Source organism: Sapajus apella, unplaced genomic scaffold (assembly GCF_009761245.1).
Source record: "Sapajus apella isolate SASKATOON/1434 unplaced genomic scaffold, GSC_monkey_1.0 scaffold113, whole genome shotgun sequence".
NCBI classification, from domain to species: domain Eukaryota; kingdom Metazoa; phylum Chordata; class Mammalia; order Primates; family Cebidae; genus Sapajus; species Sapajus apella.
The window spans coordinates 5,318,368-5,343,997 of record NW_022437053.1 but is presented as its reverse complement, the minus strand read 5'-3'; the positions used below and the strand labels follow the sequence as shown (position 1 = coordinate 5,343,997).

General features: G+C 44.2%; 1 protein-coding gene across 7 annotated transcripts in view; it reads left to right on the top strand.

Moving 5' to 3' along the window:
* Positions 1-25,630, top strand: part of HERC2 (HECT and RLD domain containing E3 ubiquitin protein ligase 2) — a 205,873-nt gene that overhangs the window by 137,554 nt on the left and 42,689 nt on the right. For all 7 annotated transcript variants that reach the window (XR_004263267.1, XM_032259981.1, XM_032259980.1 and 4 more), the window contains 14 exons: positions 1,585-1,696; positions 3,853-3,934; positions 4,043-4,186; positions 5,468-5,558; positions 6,151-6,328; positions 6,495-6,576; positions 6,665-6,836; positions 7,571-7,715; positions 8,581-8,806; positions 13,253-13,424; positions 14,282-14,465; positions 15,033-15,173; positions 19,459-19,650; positions 25,088-25,241. Coding sequence is in view for 6 of the 7 variants with exons in the window: in XM_032259981.1 (XP_032115872.1) it covers positions 1,585-1,696; positions 3,853-3,934; positions 4,043-4,186; positions 5,468-5,558; positions 6,151-6,328; positions 6,495-6,576; positions 6,665-6,836; positions 7,571-7,715; positions 8,581-8,806; positions 13,253-13,424; positions 14,282-14,465; positions 15,033-15,173; positions 19,459-19,650; positions 25,088-25,241 (2,075 nt within the window). In the remaining variant the exon portion in view is untranslated. The remainder of the gene's footprint in view (positions 1-1,584; positions 1,697-3,852; positions 3,935-4,042; positions 4,187-5,467; positions 5,559-6,150; positions 6,329-6,494; positions 6,577-6,664; positions 6,837-7,570; positions 7,716-8,580; positions 8,807-13,252; positions 13,425-14,281; positions 14,466-15,032; positions 15,174-19,458; positions 19,651-25,087; positions 25,242-25,630) is intronic.

Sequence of the window (25,630 nt, the reverse complement as noted above, 5' to 3'; positions counted from 1 at the left end):
AGTGGTGTGATCTCAGCTCACTGCAGCCTCCACCTCCCAGGCTCAAGTGATTCTCCCACCTCAGCCTCCCAAGTAGCTAGGATTACAGGTGTGTGCTACTAACCTGGCTAATTTTTTGTATTTTTTTTGTAGAGACTGGATTTTACTATGTTACCCAGGCTGGTCTCCAACTCTTGGGCTCAAGGGATCTGCCTGCTGTGGTCTCACAAAGTGCTGGGATTATAGGTGTGAGCCACCATACCTGGCCCCCATACATATTTTTAAGTAAAAATGTGTCACAAGATATTTCAATATTTTGTGCATATGCTTGCCCAGCTGTGCCTGGTATCAGATGAAGGAGTTCTTCACTTCTATTCCAAAACATGGAACTTTGAACCTTTAAAGTAAATATATATTAGTATGTAAAGTGTGGAAAAAGTGTGATACCTATCTAGACAGAAGCTAGTCTCTGGTGCCTTTGGGCATCTATCCTAGCTTATAAAAATAGAGCAAAAACAAACAAAAAAGTGAAAACCCCAAAAACAAAAGAAGCAGTTCCTGGGCAGCTGGCATCAGACCGTCAACCAAGAAAACCTAACAGTGTCCTGTGTACTTTTCTCAAGTTGGAGGAATTGGAGTGTTTTGGATGCTGTTGATAAAACTTCTAACCTGCTGGTTGTGGTGGCTTCCACCTGTAATCCCAGCACTTTAGGAGGCCAAGGAGGGAGGATCGCGTGAGCCCAGGAGCTCAAGACCAGCCTCGGTGATACAGTGAGACCCCATCTGTACAAAAAAATGCAAAAATTAGCTGGGTATGGTGGTGCACGCCTATAGTCCCAGCTGTTTGGGAGGTTGAGGTGGGAGGATCGCTTGAGCTTGGGAGGTTGAAGCTACAGTGAACTGTGATTGTACCACAGTATTCCAGCCTGAGTGATACAGCATGACCCTGTCTCAAAACAAAGAAAAAATAAATAAAATTCCTAACCTGTTGAGGGCAGGTCAGGAGATAGATGAGCAAGGTGGAAGGAGCAAGCCCTCTGGGAAGGACAGGAGTCGAGGACTTTTAGCCCAGCTGGCTAGTGATGAGGTGCTTCTGGCAGGTGTCCTGGGCAGAGGGTGTAAAGGAAGAGACGCATTTTACATCAGGACATGTGTCTGTACTAAAGTATCTGCATGGTCGTGTGGCCATGTCAATTTTATTCTTTCTGTGGGAATATAATTGGCCAAACAGGTGTCTGGGTTTAGGGACATTGCCGCAAGGCCAGTTGCGGTGTGGCTCCTGGGAATGTTCCTCAGTGTCGCTCCAGTGCCGTCTGCAGGAGCTGTGCACCTGCGTCCCTGACTTGGAACGATTCCCACCCATGTTCAAGTTGGTATTTAAGATGAAAGAGAATGCCTAGTGTGCCATCATTTTCCATCAGAAATAAGAGCTGAAAGTAAGTGCTGGTATTAAAAGGTAGCATGGTGGTATCTAGAAAATTTTAAGAGTTTCTGAAAGTAACCATAAAACCTCGAGTGCTTGAGGTTGCTTTTCTGTTTATTTTTAAAATGTTTGATGCTAAATAATCTCTATTTCTGTCCCCCCCCTCCCCGCCCTTTGGTTAGCCTCATTAGAAAGAAGACTGCAGGGCTGGAATCAACAGCTGCGATAAGAACCAAAGTGTTTGTGTGGGGCCTGAATGACAAGGACCAGCTGGGTGGGCTGAAAGGCTCCAAGGTACGGCGTGCCTCCTGAGACCAGCAGGGCAGGGCGCTCAGCAGCACCCACACCTTGTGAAGTTTTGTAATAACTTTACTCTATGTATGTTGTGTTTTAAATCAACATTTTGAAACTGTTTCTTGACACAATCTATCATACATGATCAAATTTAGTTTCTGAGAAGTCTCTCTCCTTGAAAAATTGCACTTTAGGTATAATTGTCTTATTGTAGTCTGGTGAACTAGAAAATAAACTTTTGAAAAGATTTCACAAGTGCACAGATGAAAATTACAGGCTATCAATAGATGTACCTTCCCTCCAGCTACAGTAAATGCTTTTGATTATCACAAAATCATGTGTAAAAAGGCCACAGTGGCACACATATGAGCAGGTTGTGGTCCTGTCCCCCGGCGCTTCACGCCTGAGATTCTTCAGGGTGAAGTAGCTTGCGCAGAGAGAGATTGGTTCCAGGACTTCCTGTGGATACCAAGATCTGTGGATGCCCAAGTCCCTGATGTAAAACGGTGTAGTGTTTGCACATAACCTGTGCACACCCTCCCACGTGCTTTATATCCTCTCCAGATTAGTCAGAATACCTGATACAATGTAAGTGGTACGTCAGTAGTTGTTATATTACATTGTTTAGGGAATAATGGCAACAAAACGTCTGTACGCATTTAGTGCAGATGCAATAAAAAGCATTATCAGCCCGTGGATGGTAGAATTCATGGATACAGAATCTATGGATATAGAGGACCAACTGTATTTTGTTTTTCACCTTCTGTTATGGAAATGTTCAGATGCCCCAAATAGAGCAAGTGGCATCATGAACCCTCATGTCCCTGGTGCCAGCTTCCATAGTCACCAGCAGCTGCCTATGTTTTTCTGTCCTTATCCTCCCATACCCCCAACTCTGGTTTAAAGCAAATCACAGTGTATCATTTCATTCTTAAAATACTTTAGTGTGAATATCTAAGAGATAACCAACGCTTTTGGTGAATATAACCATACATATTAGCAGTACAGTCATGCATTACCTAATGATGGGGATGCATTCTGAGAAAGCTATGGTCGGGTGATTTTGTCATTGTTGGAACATGATAGAGTATACTTAACACAAATGTAGGTGGTGTAGCCTACTACACACTTCAGCTATGTGGTGTAGCCTGTTGGTCCTAGGCTACAAGATGTGACTGTATTGAATATGGTAGGCAGTTGTAATTCAACGGCATTTGTGTATTTAAACATAGAAAAGGTAGTGTAAAAATACAGTGTAAAAGATGAGTGATGGAACACCTGCATAGGACACTGAGCATGAAGATTGGAGGTTGCTCTGGGTGAGTCAGTGAGTGAGTGAGTGGTGAGTGAATAGGAAGGCACAGGGCATTCCTGCGCATTACCGTAGACTTTAGAAACACTATATGCTTCATCTATTTTTCTCTCTCCAATAATAAATAATTTGTAACTTCACTTTATGAACTTTCACTTTTCAGAAAACTTTTTGACTTATAGTAACACTTAGCTTAAAACACAAACACATTATACATCTCTGTACAAAAATGTTTTCTTTACATTCTTATGCTGTAAGCTTTCTTCTAACATTTATTGTTTTACTTTTTAAACTTTTTTGTTGAAACTAAGACCCAGACACATACATTAGCCTAGCTGGGGTCATCACGGTCACTGTCTTTCATGCCCACACCTTGTGCCACTGAAAGGTCTTTGGGGCAGTAACACCTGGGTGCTGGCTGTCCTTTCCTGCGACAGAATCCCTCCTAAAGCACCGGCCTCAGGCTGTCTTACAGTCAGAAAATAAAAAGCAGAAGGAATACACTCTGACAGAATGATAGAAAGTGCAGGGTGGTGAACGAATAGTCCAGCAGCAGTCGTCTGTGATATTAACAGGCGTTAGGGATTGTTCATATCCATTGCATTACCACAGACACGTGAGGAATAGGTTGTGCTGTGACGCCGTCATGGCCAGCTCATCACTGGGCAGTAAGGAGTTTTCAGCTCTGTTGTGTTGGAATGGGACTGCCGTTGTCTGCGTAGCCTGTTGTGGAGTGAAATGGTACGCGGTGTGTGACTGTCATTCCTTGTGTCATATGATAAGGTAACTTACAATTTGAAACATGCAAGTAAAAATTTTTTTTCTTAAAAAAATCCTGTTCTAGATAAAGGTTCCTTCGTTCTCTGAGACGCTATCTGCTTTGAATGTGGTACAGGTGGCTGGTGGTTCTAAAAGTTTGTTTGCAGGTATGATTATTCTAATATTAAAAAATTTTTAAATTACACTTGGCACCAAAAAAAAAAGGTTTTACTGTTGTGAAAAGTGAGTCCTCTCCTGGCTGTCTTTCCTTGCAGTGACTGTGGAAGGGAAGGTGTATGCCTGTGGAGAAGCCACGAATGGCCGGCTGGGGCTGGGCCTCTCCAGCGGGACGGTGCCCATCCCACGGCAGATCACAGCCCTCAGCAGCTACATGGTCAAGAAGGTGGCCGTTCACTCAGGTACGCGCCGAGCACCAGCAGGCCCTCATTGGTGTCCTCACATTCTTTTTCAAGTTTTTACTCAGTAGGAATAAAAATTGGATAGTGTAAATCTGTAGGTGGTCTAGAATTTAATTATTGCTGCTAATTAAAGTTCTTTGCCTGAAAGCAGGCTGCTTTTCTGAGGAAGAGTCTATAATTTCTTCAGGTTTTCAAAAGTATCTATGAACCCAAGAGATGAGAAAATTCCCTTAAGAAAAACCACCCTTTCAGTGCAGGGAGCGTTTATTGTGGAAGCACTGTGCTAGGCTTCCAAAGAAAAAAACCAAATCAGACACAAAGCTCAGTTCAGGCCTATCCTGAATGGGGCCTGGTGTAACCTGCAAAACAGGAAATCCAAATGATAGTGGCTTAAGCAATATAGAGTTTTACTTTTCTCCTTTGTAAAAGTCCTGAGGTGGGGTCAGAGTCCATTCAGCTGGGCTGTGTCCTTTGTGGGAAGATGGTATTAGACTAGCTTTGGCCCCCAGAGTCCAGGCCCAGGCCTGGCAGAAGAGGCAAGCAGCACTCAGCGTGCCCTCCCGCCCAAGCCCCTCTCCAGAGCCCCTCCGAAGCCCCCCTCATTTCAGGCACCATCTCCTGGGGCCGAGGCGACTGGGAAGTGGTGTTCAGCGGAGCACATTGTCACCCTGGTAACATAGGGGTTCTGTTGGTGAGGAAGAAGGGCGAATGAATCTGCTGTGATGTTCTCAGAACCCAGGAGTTGGCAGGAACTCCGTGTATAGGAGTGGTCATGCCTTTAATCCTCAGGCGGGTTGTATGGACTTTGAGAATATTCCTTGCTGGGGAAAGAGCATAAGCTGATGTGTTTTTGGAAGAGTAGGTATAATGCATTCATTGCAAATGATTAAATACTTTCACTTTTGAGATGTATTTCTCAAAAGCTTAAATTTTTAAATTATTTTTACATTTTACCTAATCACAAATTAGTTTTACTTTTTTCATCTAAATTTTGGTTTTTTATGTATTTAACATGATAGGAACCCCATTAATGATCAGTATTATTCTGCCTCTTTGCAAATTCTTTCTAGAGTTAAAATTTGTAGTTTAGTAAAAGTTCATTTGTTCAGCACGTCACCCAGAAAGCTTGCCTGATAACCCAGCTGTTGATCCTGTTGAGTTACTCACTTGTTGAGCTCACACTCAGCAGGTGTGTGCTATATGCCAGGCAGCATAGGGGGCCATACTGTGGGCTGTCTGTACCCTGCCCTTCAGCAGTCTGCGTGTCTGTGAATGTTGCAGGTGGCCGGCACGCGACGGCTTTAACTGTCGATGGAAAAGTGTTTTCGTGGGGTGAAGGGGACGACGGAAAACTTGGACACTTCAGCAGAATGTAAGGGTATTTTCTTTAGTCTCATTTGCTAGTAAGAAACTGTTGCTGACTGATACTCTTGAGAGTTATTTTGCAGAAAATTAGAATAGGTTATTTATGGAAATGGATCTTTTTTTTTTTGAGACGGAGTTTCGCTCCTGTTACCCAGGCTGGAATGCAATGGCGCGATCTCGGCTCACCGCAACCTCCGCCTCCTGGGTTCAGGCAATTCTCCTGCCTCAGCCTCCTGAGTAGCTGGGATTACAGGCACGCGCCACCATGCCCCGCTAATGTTTTGTATTTTTAGTAGAGACGGGGTTTCACCATATTGACTGGGATGGTCTTAATCTCTTGACCTCGTGATCCACCCGCCTCGGCCTCCCACAGTGCTGGGATGACAGGCGTGAGCCACCGCGCCCGGCGGAAATGGATCTTAAACAAAAATTTTTTAACTTGGTTGTTTGTGTTTTGGTCTGATTAGTTCTGCTTTAAGGTTTGATAGTTGATCTGTGGATCTCGTGTTGCCTGCATGTGATCGGTATGGATGTCTTTTTTCCTTCTTCTCTAAGAAGGGATGGATTCACCGTAGGAAGCTGATTTCATCTTGTTGTAGGAACTGTGACAAGCCAAGGCTGATCGAGGCCCTGAAAACCAAGCGTATCCGGGACATCGCCTGTGGGAGCTCGCACAGCGCGGCCCTCACGTCCAGTGGGGAACTGTACACCTGGGGCCTCGGCGAGTACGGCCGGCTGGGACATGGGGATAACACGACACAGCTGAAGCCCAAAATGGTGATTATATGCATTTTTGTTGCTTACAGAAAGCTTACCATCTGAAGATTTCAAGAGAAAATAAGCTTCAAGTCTGGGAAAATTCGTAAAGACATGTGCATGGTTGGCTTTCAGTCTGTGGGAAATGCCTTTGCTTGATTCTCTTTTTAAATTTGTAATTGAGTAGGTGAAAGTCCTTCTCGGTCACAGAGTAATCCAGGTTGCATGTGGGAGCAGAGACGCGCAGACCCTGGCTCTGACCGATGAAGGTGGGTGCCTGGCACGGTTCTGTGCTTCTGGGTGGGGTGGAGTGATGTGAAACGCTGGCCTGAAGCGTGTGTATATTCTTGAACCTAGGTTTGGTATTTTCCTGGGGTGATGGTGACTTTGGGAAATTGGGCCGGGGTGGAAGTGAAGGCTGCAACGTTCCCCAGAACATTGAGAGGCTCAACGGACAGGGCGTTTGCCAGATTGAGTGTGGAGCTCAGTTCTCCCTGGCGCTCACCAAGTCTGGAGTGGTGTGGACATGGTACGTAAACTTCCTCCCTGCCACAGCGTGTGTGCTTGTGCAGGTGCATGCAGGGAACCTGGCGGATTCTTTCTTATGCATGCATCCTTGGCCTTTAAATGATGTTGAGTTGGGATTAGTGACTGTAGTACAAGAAGAAATTTCCCATTGTAACTGAGTCATTTTGAAAATACTGGAAAAATTTTAGGCTACTTACCTTTCCTGTTTGGATGAGGTTCTTAGGAAGGGTTTCTTCTGCTGAAGCCTAAGGATAAAATGAGAGCAAATAGCCTTCTGAATCCTTTGACCCTGTAAAAGTTAACATGTATTTCTTGTAAAAGCTTGTTTTATTAATACGGGAAAGAGCAGGTGCCTGGACTGGCCTTGGATGGTGTGTCAGGCCCTAGTGCCAATGTTATGATCAGAGGCAGCTTGAGAAAGATGGATACCAGATAGGACTTTGGATAGGTGTTTGCAGTAGTGTGTCTTATTTTCAGTCTCTTTATAGGAAAACCTACAACAGTAACTTGAATATCGTAAAACATGTATTAAGATATTAAGGTTTTTGACAGCAGATTTAATAAGTTAATTTGAATTTAATGGTGTATGATTTTGAATATAAATTCAGAGACCTTGGATGCTGTGTGTGATGTCATTAAGCTGGCTGTTAAAGATGTGAGATGGTGAGTGTTTTCTTGTACAGCATTGCCAGACCATAACCATATTGTGACACTCCACCATTGTCTTTCTCTCAGGGGGAAGGGGGATTACTTCAGGTTGGGCCACGGCTCTGACGTGCACGTGCGGAAGCCACAGGTGGTGGAAGGACTGAGAGGGAAGAAGATCGTGCATGTGGCTGTCGGGGCCCTGCACTGCCTGGCAGTCACAGACTCAGGGCAGGTAAGGCTGCAGGTGGCCTGAGTGTGGCGTGCCATCCCAACTTGAGCATCAGGACACAGCCCTCATCCTGTGGAAATTGCAGCTGTGGATGAAATCCGCTGAGTCTTACTGCTTGAAGAACCATGAGGGTGGGACCCATCCATTTTGCCCATTCTGCCCACTCAGCAGCAGGGTTTGTGGGCTGGGGTCCTCAGAAAAGAGGCGTTCCCACTCTGAAGTCCACATGAAAGTGTGGAAAGATCGTTATCCTTGAAGATGCTGCTGCTACAACGTATTACAAGACTTTCCTTTAGAGAATTGCTGACTGGCGAGGAAGGATACGTGCCTCATTTTAGAGACAGAGCTGATGCTTGACAAATGTTATCTCTCTTCTGCTTTGAGAAGCCTATGCCATGACTGGCTTGTGGATATTCCATTTTAAATTTTATTTATGAAAACAAAATTACCATTACTGTTTTTTAGTCAAAATGAATTATACTTTACAATTCTATAAGGCCAAGAAGCAACTTATTTGAAAAATGAGCACATTGCTTTTGGTCCTTTTTCTTTGCAAAATAAAAGGGGAAAAATTATTGCCCTTAGTTGAAGAGAGGACCTTCTGTGTGCCTTGCAACAAAACAGAATTAATTGGATTAATATTAAGAAAATAATCTTTTCATAGTTATTGGCAAGCGTTTTTCTGGTTAGTTTTTCTTGAGAATTGTACACTGGTGCCATTTTGTAAGATCGCAAAATGGTTTGTTTTTACCTTTAAGAACTCAATTCTTTTAACTGCTGTGGCATACACGTGAAGCATTTTGAAGTAAATTTAAAGAAGACATCTTGAAATGTTGAAAAATTGTAAGCTTTTTTTCCTCTTAAACAGGTGTACGCTTGGGGTGACAATGACCATGGCCAGCAGGGTAATGGCACAACCACAGTTAACAGGAAACCCACCCTCGTGCAAGGCTTAGAAGGCCAGAAGATCACACGCGTGGCTTGCGGGTCGTCCCACAGTGTGGCGTGGACAACCGTGGATGTGGCCACGCCCTCTGTCCACGAGCCCGTCCTCTTCCAGACTGCAAGAGACCCTTTAGGTGCTTCCTATTTAGGTAACACAGATTTGTATCTTGTCTGAGATTTTTCTGTAGGTTGCAGCAACCTTGTAGGTTGATTTGTGCCAACACATTAGAGGTTGTAGTGCTGTGTTAATTGCATTATAAATCTAAAGACACAGAAGAATTATGGTGTGCTCTCATGCGATTTATGCATGCTGGGCTGAAAATTTTAGAAGAAAGTATGTTGCTGATTGCTGTATTTATGATCAGGGGAACTGGCTGTGCTGTTTATGTGTATAAACAGGACTCCTGATAATTACCTGAGAGATACAGGCACTGTACTGGGCGCCTTTGTATTCTTTAACAGCCTTATTCGGTTATAATTTACGTATAATAAACTGCACCTATTTAAAGTAAACATTTTGATCGCCTCTGAAAATTGAAATATGTATGATCCATGAAAACTTCACCACAATCAAAGATACTGAACTCATACACCACTCCAGAGTTTCTGGCCCTCTGTAACCCTCCCTTTTGCTTTTAACCCCCCTCCTTCCTGCCGTAAGCACCAACTTAATTTCTGTCCCTATAGATCAGTTCACATGTTTTCTTTTTGTTGTTGTTGTCTGGTGTTTTTTTTTTTTTGGTCGTGGGGGTAGGAGGAGATAGGGTCTCACTCTGTTGCCTAGGCTGGAGTGCAGTGGCATGACCTTGGCTCGCTGAAGCTTCCACCTCCTGGGCTCAAGTGATCCTCCCACCTCAGCCTCCTGAATAACTGGGACTACAGGCCCATGTCATTATGCCCAGCTAATTTTTGTTTGTTTGTTTTTGGGGAGAAAGGGGTTTTGCCATGTGGTTCAGGTTGGTCTTGAACTCTTGAGCTCAAGTGATCCTCCCACTTTGGCCTCCCAAAGTGCTGGGATTATAGGCATGAGGCACTGTGGCAGGCCAGTTTGCATGTTTTACAGCTTACTATAAGTGGAATCATACAGCATATGCTCTTTTTAAAAATCTTTTTCCACTCAGCGTAATAATTTTGGGATTCCCTTATGTTGCATGTATCAGTAGTTTATTCTTTTTCAGTTGTTGAATAGTACCTTAGGATAAATAGATGCAACTTGTTGATCCATTTATCTGTTTATGAATGTTTGGGCTGTTTCCAGTTTTTGACTACAAGAGAAATTGCAAATGGACTTTCCATACAAGCTTGTGTATGGACATCTACTTGAAATTCTCTTGAGTAAACTCCTAGGAGAGGAGTGGTTGGACCCTCCGGTAGGTGTATGTCCAGCTTCTGAAGAAGCTACATGCTCTTTTGCAAAGTGGATGTTCCAGAGGGCCAGGTCCTCCACATTTTTGCTAATACTTGATATGCTCAGTCTTTAGGTTTAGTTATACTGATAGATGTATAGTGGTGTCTCTTTGTGGTTTTAATTTGCATTTCCTAAATAACTAATGATATTAAGCATCTTGCTTATTTGTGAATCAGATACGTTTTTTGGTGAATGTCCATTCGAGTCTTTTGCCCATATTTAAAATTAGGTTGGTTGTTTTCTTCCTGAGTTTGAGAGTTCCTTATGTATTCTGGATACAAGTCCTTTGCTAAAGATATAATTTGCTAATGTTTTCTGTCAATGTGGCTTGTCATTTTAGTCTCTTCACAGGTGAATCTTAAAGGTTAGAGGTTTTCAATTTCATTTTATTCTTTTGTAGAGCATACTTTTGATGTTGTGTCTACAAAACCTGTGTCTCCAGATTTTTAAGATTCTCTATGTTCTGTTACAGAAATTTTACAGTTTTAGACATGTATATCTATGATCAGTTGATTAAATTTTATATTTGGTGGGAGGTTCGGATTGAAAGGCTTTTTTTTTGGCATGATTTTCCAGTTGTTTCAGTTGTATTTGTTGAGAAACTTTGCTTTTCCTACTGAATTGCCTTTCATCTTTGTCAGAAATCAGTTGTCTGTGGATGTATGGATCTATTTCTGGACTCTCAGTCCTGTTTCATTGATTTATTGGTGGATTTTGGTGGCAATACCATATTGCCTTGATTACTACAGCTTTATGAAAGCCCTGAACTCAGGCTGTAACATTTCTTCCACTTTGTTCTTTTTCAAATATATTTTGGCTGTTGTAGGCCCTTTGCATTTTCATATCACTTTTAAAATGAGCTTGTCAGTTTTTATAAAAACCGCCTTGTTGGGATTTTGTTGAGGATTATGTTAATTCTGTGTCAACGTGGAAAGGGTGGATTCACAGCGTTTAGTCTTCTAACCTGTGAACATAATGTTTGTCTTTATTTGTTAGGTGTTTAATTTCTCTCAGCAGTGTTTTCTAGTCCCAGTGTTGCATAGGTCTTCCATATCTTTTGTTAGATTGTCTCTAAGAGTTTCAGATTATTAAATGGTCTTTTAAAAATACCATTTCTTCTACTGTATGGGAATATTCAGATTGATCCTTGCTAGCATGTTTTTGGTTTGTTTTTAAAGGGAACCTCATCTCCTCATACAAATATCTTGTTTTTCCCCTAATCTCTCAGGAGGGGACATTTAGGCTCCAGCAGCATCTGCTCTTATGAATAAGTGGAACATGATCTTCTGGCCGTGACAGTTACTGGCTGTGTGAACTGGGGCGAGTGATTTCGCCTTGTGCTGTCTTCTGGGGCAGATGAAGATAAGGCTTGACTCTCCTCGTCTTTTTTCTGGTTCAAATTACTCAGTAGTTTCTTAACATGCAGCTCTTTTCACGTCACATTATGCATATAACTTCTGAGTTTGGCTTTTCCCACTCAGCCTAATCCTCTGGAGATTCATACAAGTTGTTACATGTTACGTACTTTGTTCAGTATTCTGTGGAATACTCAGCCATTGAAGGACATTCGGATTACTTCTAGGTTTTGGCTGTTACAAATAAAACTACCATGTCATTCATATACAGGTGAATGAAAATTCACTTGATGTGAAAATAAGTTATTTCTTTGACATAAATGCCCAGGATTGCTGGTCGTATGGTAACTATGTTTAACATGATGAGAAGCTGCCAACCTGTTTCCCAGAATGGGTATACCGTTTTATATTCTCATTAGCAGTGGAGGGATGGTCCGGTTTTTCCCGTATCCTCGTCATCTTTTTAAAAGTTAGCCATGCCGATAGATGGGTCATGATATCTCATTGTGGTTTTAGTTTATACTTTCCTTACGGCTAATTACGTTAAAAACATCTTCATGTGCTTATTTACTGTCCATATCTCCTCTTTGGTAAAATGTGTCTTCATGACCTTTTCTAATTGGCTTTTTTTTTCTGTTGAGTTTAAAGAGTTCATTATATATCATAGATGTTTCTAGTCCTTTGGCAGATGTATCTTATGCAAATGTTTTCTCCTGGTCTGTAGCTTGTCTTTTCGTTTTCTTTCATAATTATGATGAAGTCTAATTCATCAGCTTTTTTCTTTTATAGACCATACTTTTGGTGTCAAGTCTAAGTATACTTCTGCCTAGTGCTAGATCCTAAAGACTGTCTCCTATTTTTTTCCTAAAAGATCTGTAGTTTTGTATTTTCTACTTAAGTCATGATCCATTTGGATCTAATTTTGCGTAAGGTGTAGACTTAGGCTGAAGTTTGGGTTTCTGCCGGTGGGCGCCCAGTTGCTCCACCACCATGTGTTGAAAGGCTATCCTGCCTCCACAGCCTTGCTCTTGCGCTTGGGTCGACAGTCACTGAGGCATATGTGTGGGTCCATTTCTGGGCTCTCTGTCTTATTCCATTGATCCTCACGTCAGTACCACCCAGTTTTGGTTATGGTATCACCACCACTTTTGAAACTGGGTACACTCGTTCCTCCCCCCATTCTTATTTTTCTATTTCTATTCTTGTTCCTTTGCCTTTCCATATACATTCTATTTGTTATTATTATTTTTTTTAATATTTTTTCCTTCATGGCCAGTGTGATACTATCCATATACATTTTAGAATAATCTTGTCTGTCTACGAAAACGCTTGCTGGGAATTCTGGTAGAAATTGCATTAAATCTGTGTATCAGCTTGGATGAGTTGACACACCTGCTCCCTCTCACTGCTGAGACCTGGGAGTTGACAGGTAAGTGAGCCTGATCAGACTTCATTGGTGAACGTCTTCTCTATTTGCTGTTTTGTATTCTTTTTTGTCTTGCCTTACTGGGGTGAGATAATACAGGAATTGTAGCATTTTCATAGCTTGTTATGCATATAACATAAACTGTTGTAAGTGCATTTTATAAAAGCATCTACATCTTTTTGCAGTTACAGTGAAACTTTGCTGAGAATAGCTTCTTTATGGAAGTATGGATAAGTGGTTTTCTTATTCTGAAGGCCTGTTAATGAGCTTAAGATGTGCTCTGCGAAATAGCAAAATGATGCAGATTGCAGTGTGTTTTGGAACAAACCTATAAGGTCAGACTTTATAGAAACAGAGCAAACTGTGATCTTAAAAACAAAATGCCAATTTTATTTTCCTCTTATAGGCGTGCCTTCAGATGCCGATTCTTCTGCTGCTAGTAATAAAATAAGTGGTGCAAGTAATTCTAAGCCAAACCGCCCTTCTCTTGCCAAGATTCTCCTGTCGTTGGATGGAAATCTGGCCAAACAGCAGGCCTTATCGCACATTCTAACAGCATTGCAAATCATGTATGCCAGGTAGGCTTGTGTGCTAATTTTTGAAATTCTGCAATTATGTGAGCTTCGGGTTTTTGTGATTTTTTTTCATTGATCAAATGTCTCCAAAAATGTCATATTATTGTCTTTAAATGCTGTGTGTTGTAAGTCACGTGTTCTTTCATGGTGATTGATGATATCTTTGTGTGTGTTTTAATAAGCATTGAAATATGAATTAGAAAACTAATTTGGACATTTTCATTATTCTTTTTGGCCAGTAGACTCTGACCATTAATATTTGGGGGAAAAAAAGAAGAATTAGGCGATACTAAGTTATAGTGATGTCTGAGACGACTTAGGGTCCCCTTTGCTGATTTGAGAAGGCTGTTTTGCTAATGTGGCCTTTGCAGTATTTTTCTGCTGTGCCCATCTACTAATATATCCCGCATGTGGACTTGACAGGTGTACTTACATAGGAAAATTAGTTTCGGAACAAAAAGAGTCATTCATTAGAGGCCATTGAGTGCTCGCTGCTCAGTATGTGGCTTTCAGCAAACACAGGATTGCCTGATGATCAGTTACGCAGCCCTAAGGCTCTCTCAGCAGCCCAAGGAGATTTCTCAGGGAGAGCCAGAGTCTCATTCTGGTCTGGTTTTTATGTTTGGCAGTTTTTCACCTGCCATTACTCTGGTTTTTCAAATAAGTAAGATCCAGAGTAAACATTTTAGCTGTTAGCCAAAGGATTCATGGTAATAACGTTTGGTATTTTTCTAAAACTCTTTTACATGTATTCAGTAAAAATGAGAAAATGCCTCAGTGTGCACTAGTCCTGCCTCGCCACTTTCTGTGGCGCAGGGAAGCAGGCCGCTCATCACAGGCCTGGCTTTGTGTCCCGACAGAGACGCTGTGGTCGGGGCCCTGATGCCGGCTGGCATGATGGCCCCGGTGGAGTGCCCCTCATTCTCGTCGGCAGCCCCGTCGGACGCATCTGCCATGGCCAGTCCCATGAATGGAGATGACTGCATGCTGGTCGTTGATATTGAAGACGGACTGAGTCCAAGTCCATGGCAAGAAAAGAGAGAGGTAAAAGTGAATCGTAAAGCAACGGTAGATCAGAAAGGAAAAGGTGGCTGCCTTGTGTCTGGGAAGGTCTCATTCCATCACTTAGTTTAGGCTGTTTCTGTGCCTGCTGCTTTGATTTTTGGCTATACTTAGAAGCTCTGTAAAGGAACTTTTAAAGTGCTTCAGTGGAATTAGATTTCTTTAAAAAAAAAATCGTTAAATGCAAGTTCACAGTCTTTGTCTGCAATTCTGAAACCTTAAAGTTCTAATAGTCAAAAATTTTAGTAACTTACTTTGGTGAAAGAACCACCTTGAAGATATGTGAGCTCATTTTAGTCTGGTTCATGTGACCTGCTGTGAAGAGGAATAGTTTTTCTTGAAAATATGGATGTACTCGACTTTGCACGGCTGTTCTAGGCCTGAATGGGGTGGTAGCGGCTATGTTGGGTCGGCGCCATGTTACCTCTGTAAAATCTGGAACTTTCCAAACAGCCCAGGTAGTTTTTAGATAAGGCATTTTGGGACTTGCGTAGGAAATGTATTGAGTTTTTCCGCTTAAACTTCCCCTACTGTGCATTCTTCACCTAGATTGTTTCCTCTGAGGACGCGGTGACCCCCTCTGCAGTGACTCCATCAGCCCCCTCAGCCTCCGCTCGGCCATTTATCCCAGTGACGGATGACCCGGGAGCCGCAAGCATCATTGCAGAAACCATGACCAAAACCAAAGAGGTGAAGAGCTGTTCTTCTTTAACTTTGTATTGTGAAATTATCTTAAATGCACACAGATGCAGAAGTAGTACCTACAAGTAGAACACAGTCTATTCCTCTGCTGTTCACCTGGGCTCTCCACTTGCTAGCACCTTGGAAGCACGAGTGGGAATCTGCAGGACACCGTCCCTGTCCCTGCTTACTGCTTCCGCGTATATTCCTCCTGGACTGCAGCTCGACCCAGGGTTACTTTCAAACCCGCCGAGGTTTGCTTGCTCATCCTCCCAGTAGTGCCCTTGCAGGTCCAGCACCCCGTCTACGACGGTGCGCTGTCTCTTTCGTCCTCAGTGTGGAACCGTCCTTCAGTTCCTCCATTTTGGCAGACACCACAGGAATGGTGCTGAGTTCCGTCCGTGCCTCCACTGGGACTCAGGCATTGTTGATTTGCTGCATCACTGGTGATGTAGCTTATCACTTGGTTAAGGGTCTCTGCCAAGTTTCTCCCCTGGAAGTCAGTAAGTGTGTTAAGTGCTCATGGAGGGGTGCCTTTGCGATTATGCCAGTGTCTTGCTGCTCATCATACTTTTACCTACCCATTTTTAGCATCTTAAAGATTCTAGCTGAATCCATTGTTACTGTGGTGGTTGTCACATTTTCGTTTTTCACATTGATTGTCACTTCTGGAATGTAATCGTTGCCACTGTTTTGCAAGGGAGAGCTTTCCGTTTTCATCCGTCCGTCTCCCACCCACCTGCCTACCTGTGTGTTTACATTGTATAGACTCAGAAGTTCATGTCTTAGTCAAATAGTGACATTTGTTACTTTTGTCATTTGACACCCAAGTTGTCCCAGTGTTGGTCACTGGGACTCCCGTGCACTGGTCGTTGGTACTTCTGTGGACTGGCTCCTTTGTCTGATGTGCCCCCGTAATCTTAGGGCTCTTCCTTCCTTTCCGGCACAGCAACGGGCTCCAGAGTCGTCTTTCACCTCCGGTGCCCTGCCTGGAGTCAGCCATTTCTCCAGGAAGCCACGGTTCCTGCTAGTGGCTTGTAGGGTCTGGAAACCAAGATTGGGTGCCTGCTAAGCTGATTGTTACCAAGTGTGTTTGCTTAGGCCCTCTCAGCAAACAGAGCCATGCACACAGGCATTTATTTATCCTTCTGCTTTTGTCTGTATCATAAAAACCGTGAAGAGCCCAAATCAATGCTTTTAATTCCAGCCCAGCACTACAGGGCTTATTCCTCCTCTCTTTCCATATTTCTTGGTGTATAATACTTTTGTATGTGGCTAGATTTGGTTTGCTGCTATTTCGTCGAAGATTTTTACATCTGTATTCATAAGGGACATGGCTCTGTAGTTTCCTTGTATTGTCTTTGGTTTGGGTATTATAGCAATATTGGCTTCATAGATTGAGTTGGAGGGTGTTTCTTTCTCTTCTGTTTTTTAGAAGAGTTGGTGGAGGATTGGGGTTAACTCCTCTTTAAACAGTTGGTAGAATTTTGTCTGTCCTTCTGGCATAATCCCTTTGTTCACTGAGTGGCTGCTGGCTTTTTGGCACAACACAAAATGCCAGGCTCAGCAAGATGTCTTATGCTCCAACACAGGAAGCCACTGTTGCCCAGGAAGACCTGGCTGTTTCTGGTGGAGCAGGGCATCGAAAGGTTGAGACCTGGGGCCTTCGTGTGCTTGTTGCTGTTTGGGCAACAGAGCTAGAGAATGACTGTGTATGTGTAACATAAGAGGTACATACGTCAGTTTTGTTGTTGTTTTTTTGAGACAGGGTCTTGCTTTGTTGCCCAGGCTGTAGTGCAGTGGCACAATCTTGGCTCACTGCACCCCAACCTCCTGTTGTCAAGCCATCCTCCCACCTCAGTCTTTCAAGTAGCTGCAGCTACAGGCGTGTACCACCACACCTGGCTAATTTTTGTATTTTTTTTTTTTTTTTCTTTTTAAAGATAGGGTTTCGTCACGTTGCCCAGGCTGGCCTTGAACTCCTGAGCTCAAGTGATCTGCCTGCCTTGGCCTCTTAAAGTGCCAGGATTACAGGTGTGAGCCACCGTGTTTGACCTACATCAGTATTTATGTTGTCACATATTTACATATAAGGAAAACCACCAGTTCACACGAATATGATTGATTCTAATCCAACTGGGATTTATTCCAGTTTTCATCCTTTCTGTATTTGTAACTTTCTTCTCTGAATGGTGGTCTCCTGTCATCAACAGGCTGTTCACTTGAAGTTCATTCTCCTTAGACAACCAGGCTCCGATCTTGGCTGTCCGGCCCTCCGTGGTGGGTACCCTTCTTCCTCTGTGCAGCCTCTGACCCTCAGAACCAGTCTGCTTCATGGACCTCCGTGGTCACCCTGTGTGACCTCTGGCCCTCCCCCCACCTCCGTGTTGAACCCAGAGGCTGGAACCTTCCTCACTTGACTTGGCTCTGTCTCTCCAGCTCCCCATGTGTGGATGCTCTCCCCAGCATGCTGAGGTGCTCCCCACACCAGGCTGGGCCCTGCTCGTGTGTGCTCCCATGCCAGCCTTCCCATCTTGGGGACAAATGCTTTATTTTTAGTTACATTTGGAACCCTTGATTTATTATGCTGTTACTACTGGCAGAAAATATGTCCAATGGAAATTATTTGTAACCATCCATGGTAATAAGAAAGTCTCTATTTATAAATTAGGTGTCTGGAATCAACTTCTCTTTTTTGGCAGTGTCCTGGGATGAGGGTTTAATGTAGAACTTAATCTGAGGAAGGCAACATTTTTGTTTTTAGGTAGAAGGATGATATGATTTATTTCCTCCCATTTATTTATGAGACATAGGCATTATCCAGATTGTAACCCTGAATTTCTGTTATTTCAGTTTTGGTTTGACTCATGAATTTAAGGCAAAGCAGTTTTAATGTTCATATTAACTATGATTCATATTTAAGAATATGCTGCTAGTGATTTTCTTCCTTAGCAATTCTTGGAGATATTTTCTGTGTGTGTGTGTGTGTGTGTGTGTGTGTGTGTGTGTGTGTGTGTGTATTTTAAGACACCCTCATCAAAAAAATATTAGGCACATTTTAATCTCAAGACTAAAGATTGTATGTTGCACTGAATGCTTTTGCTGTCCTTCAGTGAGCTATGCTCTGGAATATCAACATTTATAATGAATTTCACTTGCTCCTTGGGTCTGCATGCAGAGGCAGGAGCAAGGTTTGTTTCCCTAAAGGGAGAAGAACCTTGTTCCTAAATCAGAGTGATGTGTGTTTCCAGGGCCCACTGGTTGGATCATTTTCCCTTAAGGGGAACGTGTGGGGCTCTTCTTCCCCTGCCTTGTTTATGTTTGTGGAAAGAGTTGCACTGGATTTGCTGAGGTCTGGAAATCAGGAGAGAACAGAGGCACTTCCCTTAGCTCTCATTCTCCCTCTGGGGAGCCAGACTCTGCCTGGGGGATGAGAAGGGCTTGGCCTACCCGCTGCTCTGCACAGGGTCACAGCGGTTCCCATGCTGGGTCAGAAGCGGTGGGAGCCCCTGGCTCTGACAAACGGCCTTTCCCTTTTCCACGAGCTCAGCCCCGATGCTGCCCTCCAGGAACCTCTTGTATGCTGACAGGCCGGGTGGGGGTAGCCATCCTGGGCAAGGCACGTCCATGGAGTAGGAGCTGGGGGTGCAGTGATGCTGGGAACTGGCTCATAGCAAACGAGGGGAGGTGAAGGGTCACGATGCGATGTGTTTAGGCTGACATGACAGGAATGGGAAGCACGAGTGGTCATGAGAAGACTTCTTTGTATGATGTTTTCAGTGAGCCCAAGGAGTGAGAGATTATGGACAGTGTGTTACGTGCCAGTGAGTCTCCTAAAATAAGATCCTAGGAAAGAATTATGGAGAGAATCTAGACATATGTAAAATTATACAGTACAAATTTAGTTTATAAATGATTCCCAAGCATACCTTACAGGTAAGGGTAGATTTTACAGGATGCAACTCCATTCCAAAACTCCCCCTGTAGTATCTGCCTGTGATCCAAACTTGGTCGTAGTAATAAATTGTCATTTCTTTATGGATTAAGTCATCCCTTTTTGATAAATGCTATTGGCAATACAACAGTTAATTGGTTTTGAAAACGTAATGCATGGCTTGGTGGAGATTTTAGGGGCCGTCATTTCTTAATCTGTTTTCTTAAGATCTTAAACACTTTCAGGTCCCTCACTTGTTGGTATTCATGTGTCCTCTGAGTTTATGGATAAACTGGTGACCGTTTATTTTCTCGGAACGTATCATTTCTCATGTTAATTGTTGGATGTTATTTGACTTAGGACGTTGAAAGCCAAAATAAAACCGCTGGTCCAGAGCCCCAGGCCTTGGATGAGTTCACGAGTCTGCTGATTGCTGATGACACCCGCGTGGTGGTGGACCTGCTCAAGCTGTCCGTGTGCAGCCGGGCTGGGGACAGGGGCAGGGAAGTGCTCTCCGCTGTGCTTTCCGGCATGGGGACCGCCTACCCCCAGGTGAGTCTCAGGGAGGGCGGGGCTGCCTGACTCCATGTCCTCCACGCTGGGCCAGCCTCCCCTCCAAGGGAGAGCTGCTGTGGGTCGCTGGTGATCTTGTGCTGGGTTTCATCCTAGTTGACGGCAGGTTAGGGGCACTCCTTTAACACAAAACGTTTTAGTATCGACCCCAGTGACGTCCTTGACCTGTTTTAGAACTGATTTGTGCATCTTTTAAAAAAATTATTTGTCAGAGTTCTTGAAGTAAGTCCCTTTTGTATCGTATGTTTTTCAGTTTCCACCCGTTGATCTTTTGATATTAGTTTGATATTGTCATGTACAGATTTTTAATTATATGGTCAAATCTGTTAGTTTTTTTTCATTCATGCCTTCTAAGTTTTGTATTATGCTTTAAAAAATGCTTGTTTTTTTTTTTTTTAAGAGATGATGTTTCACCATGTGGTGCAGGCTAGTCTCAGATTCCTGGGCTCAAGTAATCCACCCAGAGTGCTGGGGTTACAGGTGTGAGCCACTGTGTCTGGCATTCTTCTTTTAATTTTTATTTATTTATTTATTTCCTAACCACTAGACAATCAGGGATTTTCTTTCTTCTTTTTTTTTTTTTTAAATTGCATTTTAGGTTTTGGGGTACACGTGAAGAATATGCAAGATTGTTGCATAGGTGCACACGTGGCAGTGTGATTTGCTGCCTGCCTTCCCATCACCTACATCTGGCGTCTCTCCCCTTGCTATCTCTCCCCAACTCCCCACCCCCTGCTGTGCCTCTCCTATTTGCCCCCAACAGACCCCAGTGTGTGGTGCTCCCCTCCCTGTGTCCATGTGTTCTCATTGTTCAACACCCACCTGTGAGTGAGAACACGCAGTGTTTGATTTTCTGTTCTTGTGTCAGTTTGCTGAGAATGATGGTTTCCAGGTTTATCCATGTCCCTACAAAGGGCATGAACTCATTGTTTTTGATGGCTGCATACTATTCCATGGTGCATATGTGCCACATTTTCGCTGTCCAGTCTATCGTCGATGGGCATTCATCTGATTAAAAGGGAGACTGAAACAGGGAGCCAGGCCAGGAGATTCCCAGGCAAAAAAGCGCCACGAATCTCAGCGCTGCTGTTTCAGCCAGCACAGTGAGTTGCCGCAGGGGAAATCACACAGATCCCAGCGCCTTTTCAGCAGGCGACTGGAACACCTGGAGAGAGTCGACCATTCAACTGAAAAGAAGGGCTCTGAGGTAGGGAGAGGTGATCAGGCTCGGCTGGTCCCACCCCAACTGAAAAAAAAACAGCAATTAGAAACGCTCTGGGTTGAGGGTTTTACAGCAAGCACAGCTGAACCCGGGATGCTCCAGCTGTGGGGGAGGGGCATCCGCCATTACCGAGGCACTCCACCACTACGGAGGTAGTCCGCCATTGCTGAGGCAGCCCGCAATTACAGAGAGAGTCCACCATTACAGAGGCGGGCCACCATTGCCGAGGCAGTTCTAACTACGCCCATATAAACAGGACTGCAGGGAAGTTCACGTGGCAGCCGGGCGGAGCCCACAGCAGCTCAGCAAAGCCTCTGCAGGCACACAGTGACTAGGCCGCCTCTTAGGGCAGCCTTGAAAAAAGGCAGCAGCATAATAGAAACTCATAAATAAAGCCCTAATTCCCCGGGACAGAGCACCTGGGGAAAAAAAGGTTTATGAGTTCTGCTGCAGCAGACCTAAACGTACCTGCCCAGCAGCTCTGAATGAACAACGTAGCTCACAGCTCAGCACCTGAGCTCCAATAAAGGACAGACCGTCTCCTCAAGCAGCTCCCTGACCCCTGTATAGCCAAAGAGTCACCTCATAAAGGAGAGATCAGACTGACATTTGGCGGGTATCCTTCTGGGACAAAGATAGCAGAAGAAGAAACTGGCTGCAACCCTTACTGTTCTGCAGCTGCTGCAGGTGATCCCCAGGCAAGCAGGGCGCGGAGTGGACCTCAGCAGTCCTACAGCAGAGGGGCCAGACTGTTAGAAGGAAAACTAAGGAACAGAAATAACTTCATCATCAACAAACTGGACGTCCACTCAGATGCTTGTTTATGTGACATTGTTTTGAATAAGTTCTTCTAAATTTTCTTCTAAGTTTTTGGAGACAGAGTCTCCTTCACACAGGCTGGAGTGTGGTGGTATGGTCTTGGCCTCCCAGGACCACCTCTGCCTCCTGGGATCAAGCGACTCTTGTGCCTCAGTCTCCTGAGTAGCTGGGATTACAGGCATGTGTCGCAACGTTTGGCTATTTTTTGTAGTTTTAGTTGAGATGGGGTTTCACCAGGCTGGCCAGGTTGATCTCAAATTGCTGACCTGAAGTGATCCACCCACCTCAGCCTTCCAAAGTGCTTGGGATTACAGGCATGAGCCACCATGCCTGGCCTTCTAAGTTATTATGATCTCATGTATTATTTACATTTCTTAGCCACCTGGGATTTATCTTGTTATAAAAATAAAGTAGGGATCCAACCTTATACTCGGCCGTAAACCAGTTGCCCTAACATCATTTATTGAATAATTCATCTTTTCCCTGGTGATTTAAAAACCAGTTTTATCATATTCTAAATTCCCGTATGCATTTGGGTCTAGTTACAACACGTTTTAGGCTCTCGTACTATGATATTTTAACTAAGACAGCTTTAAAATATCTTTTAATATTTGGTAGCACTGGGTCAGTAGGACTTTGTCATTGTGGAAATGTTCTGCACCTGAGCCGTCCAAGATCATTGCCACCAGCCACATGGGGCCACTGGGCGCTGAATCGTGGCCAGTGCACCTGAGGAACCGAAGGATAAAAAACTCAACGTTAGGCACAGGTGGCTAGGAGCTGCGGAAGTGGTCTCCAGGTCTGCAGCATAAAGCCAGTATAAAGCAGTAGAAAGTCTTATTAGTATGTCTTAGAAACAGGACTCATCAGTCCTAAAGGCCATGGGCTCTCCTTCCTTAAGAACTCTTGTTACGAGCAGCTGTGTTCCGCCCTGCCAGGCAGCCCGAGGCGTCTTTCCTGGCTGCAGATACTTCATCCATTTCTCTGAGTGGTGACTTTGTGTGGAGAAAAGTCTTATTCTCTCACTTAGTTTAGGCGGTTTCTGTGCCTATTATGATTTTTGGCTTTAGTTAGAAAGCAGAATATTCTCTTTAAAGGAACTTCTAAAGTTTTGAAGTAGAATTAGATTGTTTTAAAAAATCATTTAATGCAGGTTCATAGTCCTTTATCTGCAATTCTGAAACGTCAAAGCTCTGATAGTCAGAAATTTTGGTAACTTACATGATCACCAAAATGAAAAAGTACTTAGGTAGAGTTGAGCAGTCTTGAAAGCACAGCAAAGGTTTGGTGGATATTTTAGGGGCTTGTTATTGCTTTATCTGCGGTTCATGAAGATCTAAAAAGCTATAGGTTTCCTTTTTTCTAGTTTTTTGAGACGACTTACTTGGCATAATTCTACAAGATGAAATCAAGGTGAATTGCCGTAAGCACTGTTACTGTTTTTCATAAGTATTGCGTTTGTGAGACGGAAGGATATGAATGAGAACTTCGACTTAAAATAATACTGAGCATTTGCCATGCACATCCCCACGTTCTCAGTACAAAGGGTAGGGGTTACCTTTACATATGGACAAGGAAGCTGAGGCTGAGAGGTCATTGTGGCTTGAGCACACTCATTTTGTTGTAGGTGGAAGAGATGGGTTGGAACCCTGAGTGTTCTGAGCCCCAGCTCTGCCGTGACCCCTCTGCAGATGATAGGCTTTGCAGAGGAACCTTCTGAAGGCCAGAGCCCCTGGTCAACTCTGCACATGGGTGCTTGATGATGCCAACATTTGCTTTCAGTAACTCAACCAGGTTCCAGGAGAGGCAGGAATAAGGATATAGCCATTTTCAAGCTGCCCTTGCCAGGTTGGCAAGATGGCAGTTTCAGTGTCCTGCCCTGACCTGATATTTGGGACTCAAAAGGAGAGACAAATTTAGGTTTAAAACATGCCTATATGACAGTGATACAGCTTGTTAATAATGTATAATATATTTACTAAGCAAAGCTATTTCATACCTAAATATGAGGAAAAATAGAAAAAAAAAAGAATAATCAATTTCTGTAAAGTATAGAATGGGCATTAGAAGAGTTTTGTTTTTTCTGCATTAAAAATATGGGGGTTGGCCATGCGTGGTGGCACACACCTGTAATCCCAGCACTTTGGAAGACCAAGGTGGACGGATCACGAGGTCAAGAGATTGAGACCATCCAGGCCAACATGGTGAAACCCTGTCTCTACTAAAAATACAAAAATTAGCTGGGCGTGGTGGCGCATGCCTGTAGTCCCAGCTACTCAGGAGGCTGAGGCAGGAGAATTGCTTGAACCCAGGAGGCGGAGGCTGCAGTGAGCCGAGATTGCGCCACTGCATTCCAGTCTGGTGACAGAGCAAGACTCTGTCTCAAAAATTGAGGGTGGGTTAATAGATTGTTGCTATTATGACGTATTCTCTCATTTGTTTTTAAAAATAACAGAGTTTATAATCACCACTCTTAACCTTAATCTTAAAAGACGTCAATCACCAGTAATTTTTAAAAGAGAACCACACTGTAGATTGTTGAGAATGTGGCGTGGGTCTGGCCCCTAGTGTCCTGGGTCAGGAGGCACAGTTGTGTTGGGATTGGTGGCTCCTCCCGTCGGAGACTCTCCTGCTCTGTCTGGCCTGGATGGCTTGATCCCGTGTCTCCCAGCAGGCTCCTTTGCCTTCCAGAACTGTGGTCATTTTCACTCGCTGGCTGCTCCTTCCCTTGATGTTTTCTTTCCGGGGCCGACTTTCCTCACTAGGACGTAATCTTGTCTTGGTGTAAAAGAAGCTGTCGTCACCATGGTGTTTCATTTTATCACCTGGCACGTATTCAGTGTTGTGTGTGTTGGAAGCCTTCCCACCACTTTTTTTTTTTTTTTGAGACACAGTCTGTCACTGTCACCCAGGCGGAACACAGTGGCACGATCGCAGCTCACTGCACCCTCCGTCTCCTGAGTTCAGGCGATTCTCCTGCCTCAGCCTCCTGAGAGTTGGGACCACAGGTGTGGGCCACCATGCCTGGCTACTTGTTTGTATTTCTAGTTGTGACAGGGTTTCACCATATTGGCCAGGCTGATCTCAAGTGATCTGCTCGCCGCAGCCTCCCAAAGTGCTTGTATTACAGGTGGGAGCCACTGCACCCCACCCAACGATTTTCTAATACAGATCAGCACCTTACAAGCTCTCTGCTCTCTCTGTTTTATGTGCAAGGAAGCTGAGCCAGGATTTGAACTCAGTTTCTCAAACTCCATGCCCTCCGCTCCACCCTGTCATTGTGGAGCTCCAGGACAGGATGAGCAGAGGGAGCATGCAGGTGAACCAGGTGTGGAGCCGTCGGCCTCCTCATTCGTGTCCTTGCTTCCTCCCCAGGTGGCTGATATGCTGCTGGAGCTCTGCGTCACCGAGTTGGAGGACGTGGCCACAGACTCGCAGAGCGGCCGTCTCTCCTCTCAGCCTGTGGTGGTGGAGAGTAGCCACCCTTACACCGACGACACCTCCACCAGCGGCACAGTGAAGATACCAGGTGGGAGGGCCAGCCCCAGGGAGGAGCTGCGGCGTTTCCCACCTTCAGAACGGTGTGATTCTGTCATTGCTTCAGTCGAAACAACCATCTCTGTTTTATAAGAGAAGTTACAGGATTGCTTTCGAATCAGTCTCCTCCCCTTTTCTAACAAACTCCTTTTGCACAATAAATCACGATACAGAAAGTCACACAAAGTAAATGTTTAGCTTCATGATAATCAGACAGATGCCCTGGTCATTATAACCCAGGTCTAGACATAACCTGTGCCAGATCCCAGAACCCCTCAGTGTGTCCCCCTGAAGTCTCTCTGAGTGATGCTCTCCTGGCTTTGCACCATCACTGACTTGCAGAACCCCTCAGTGTGTCCCCCTGAAGTCTCTCTGAGTGAC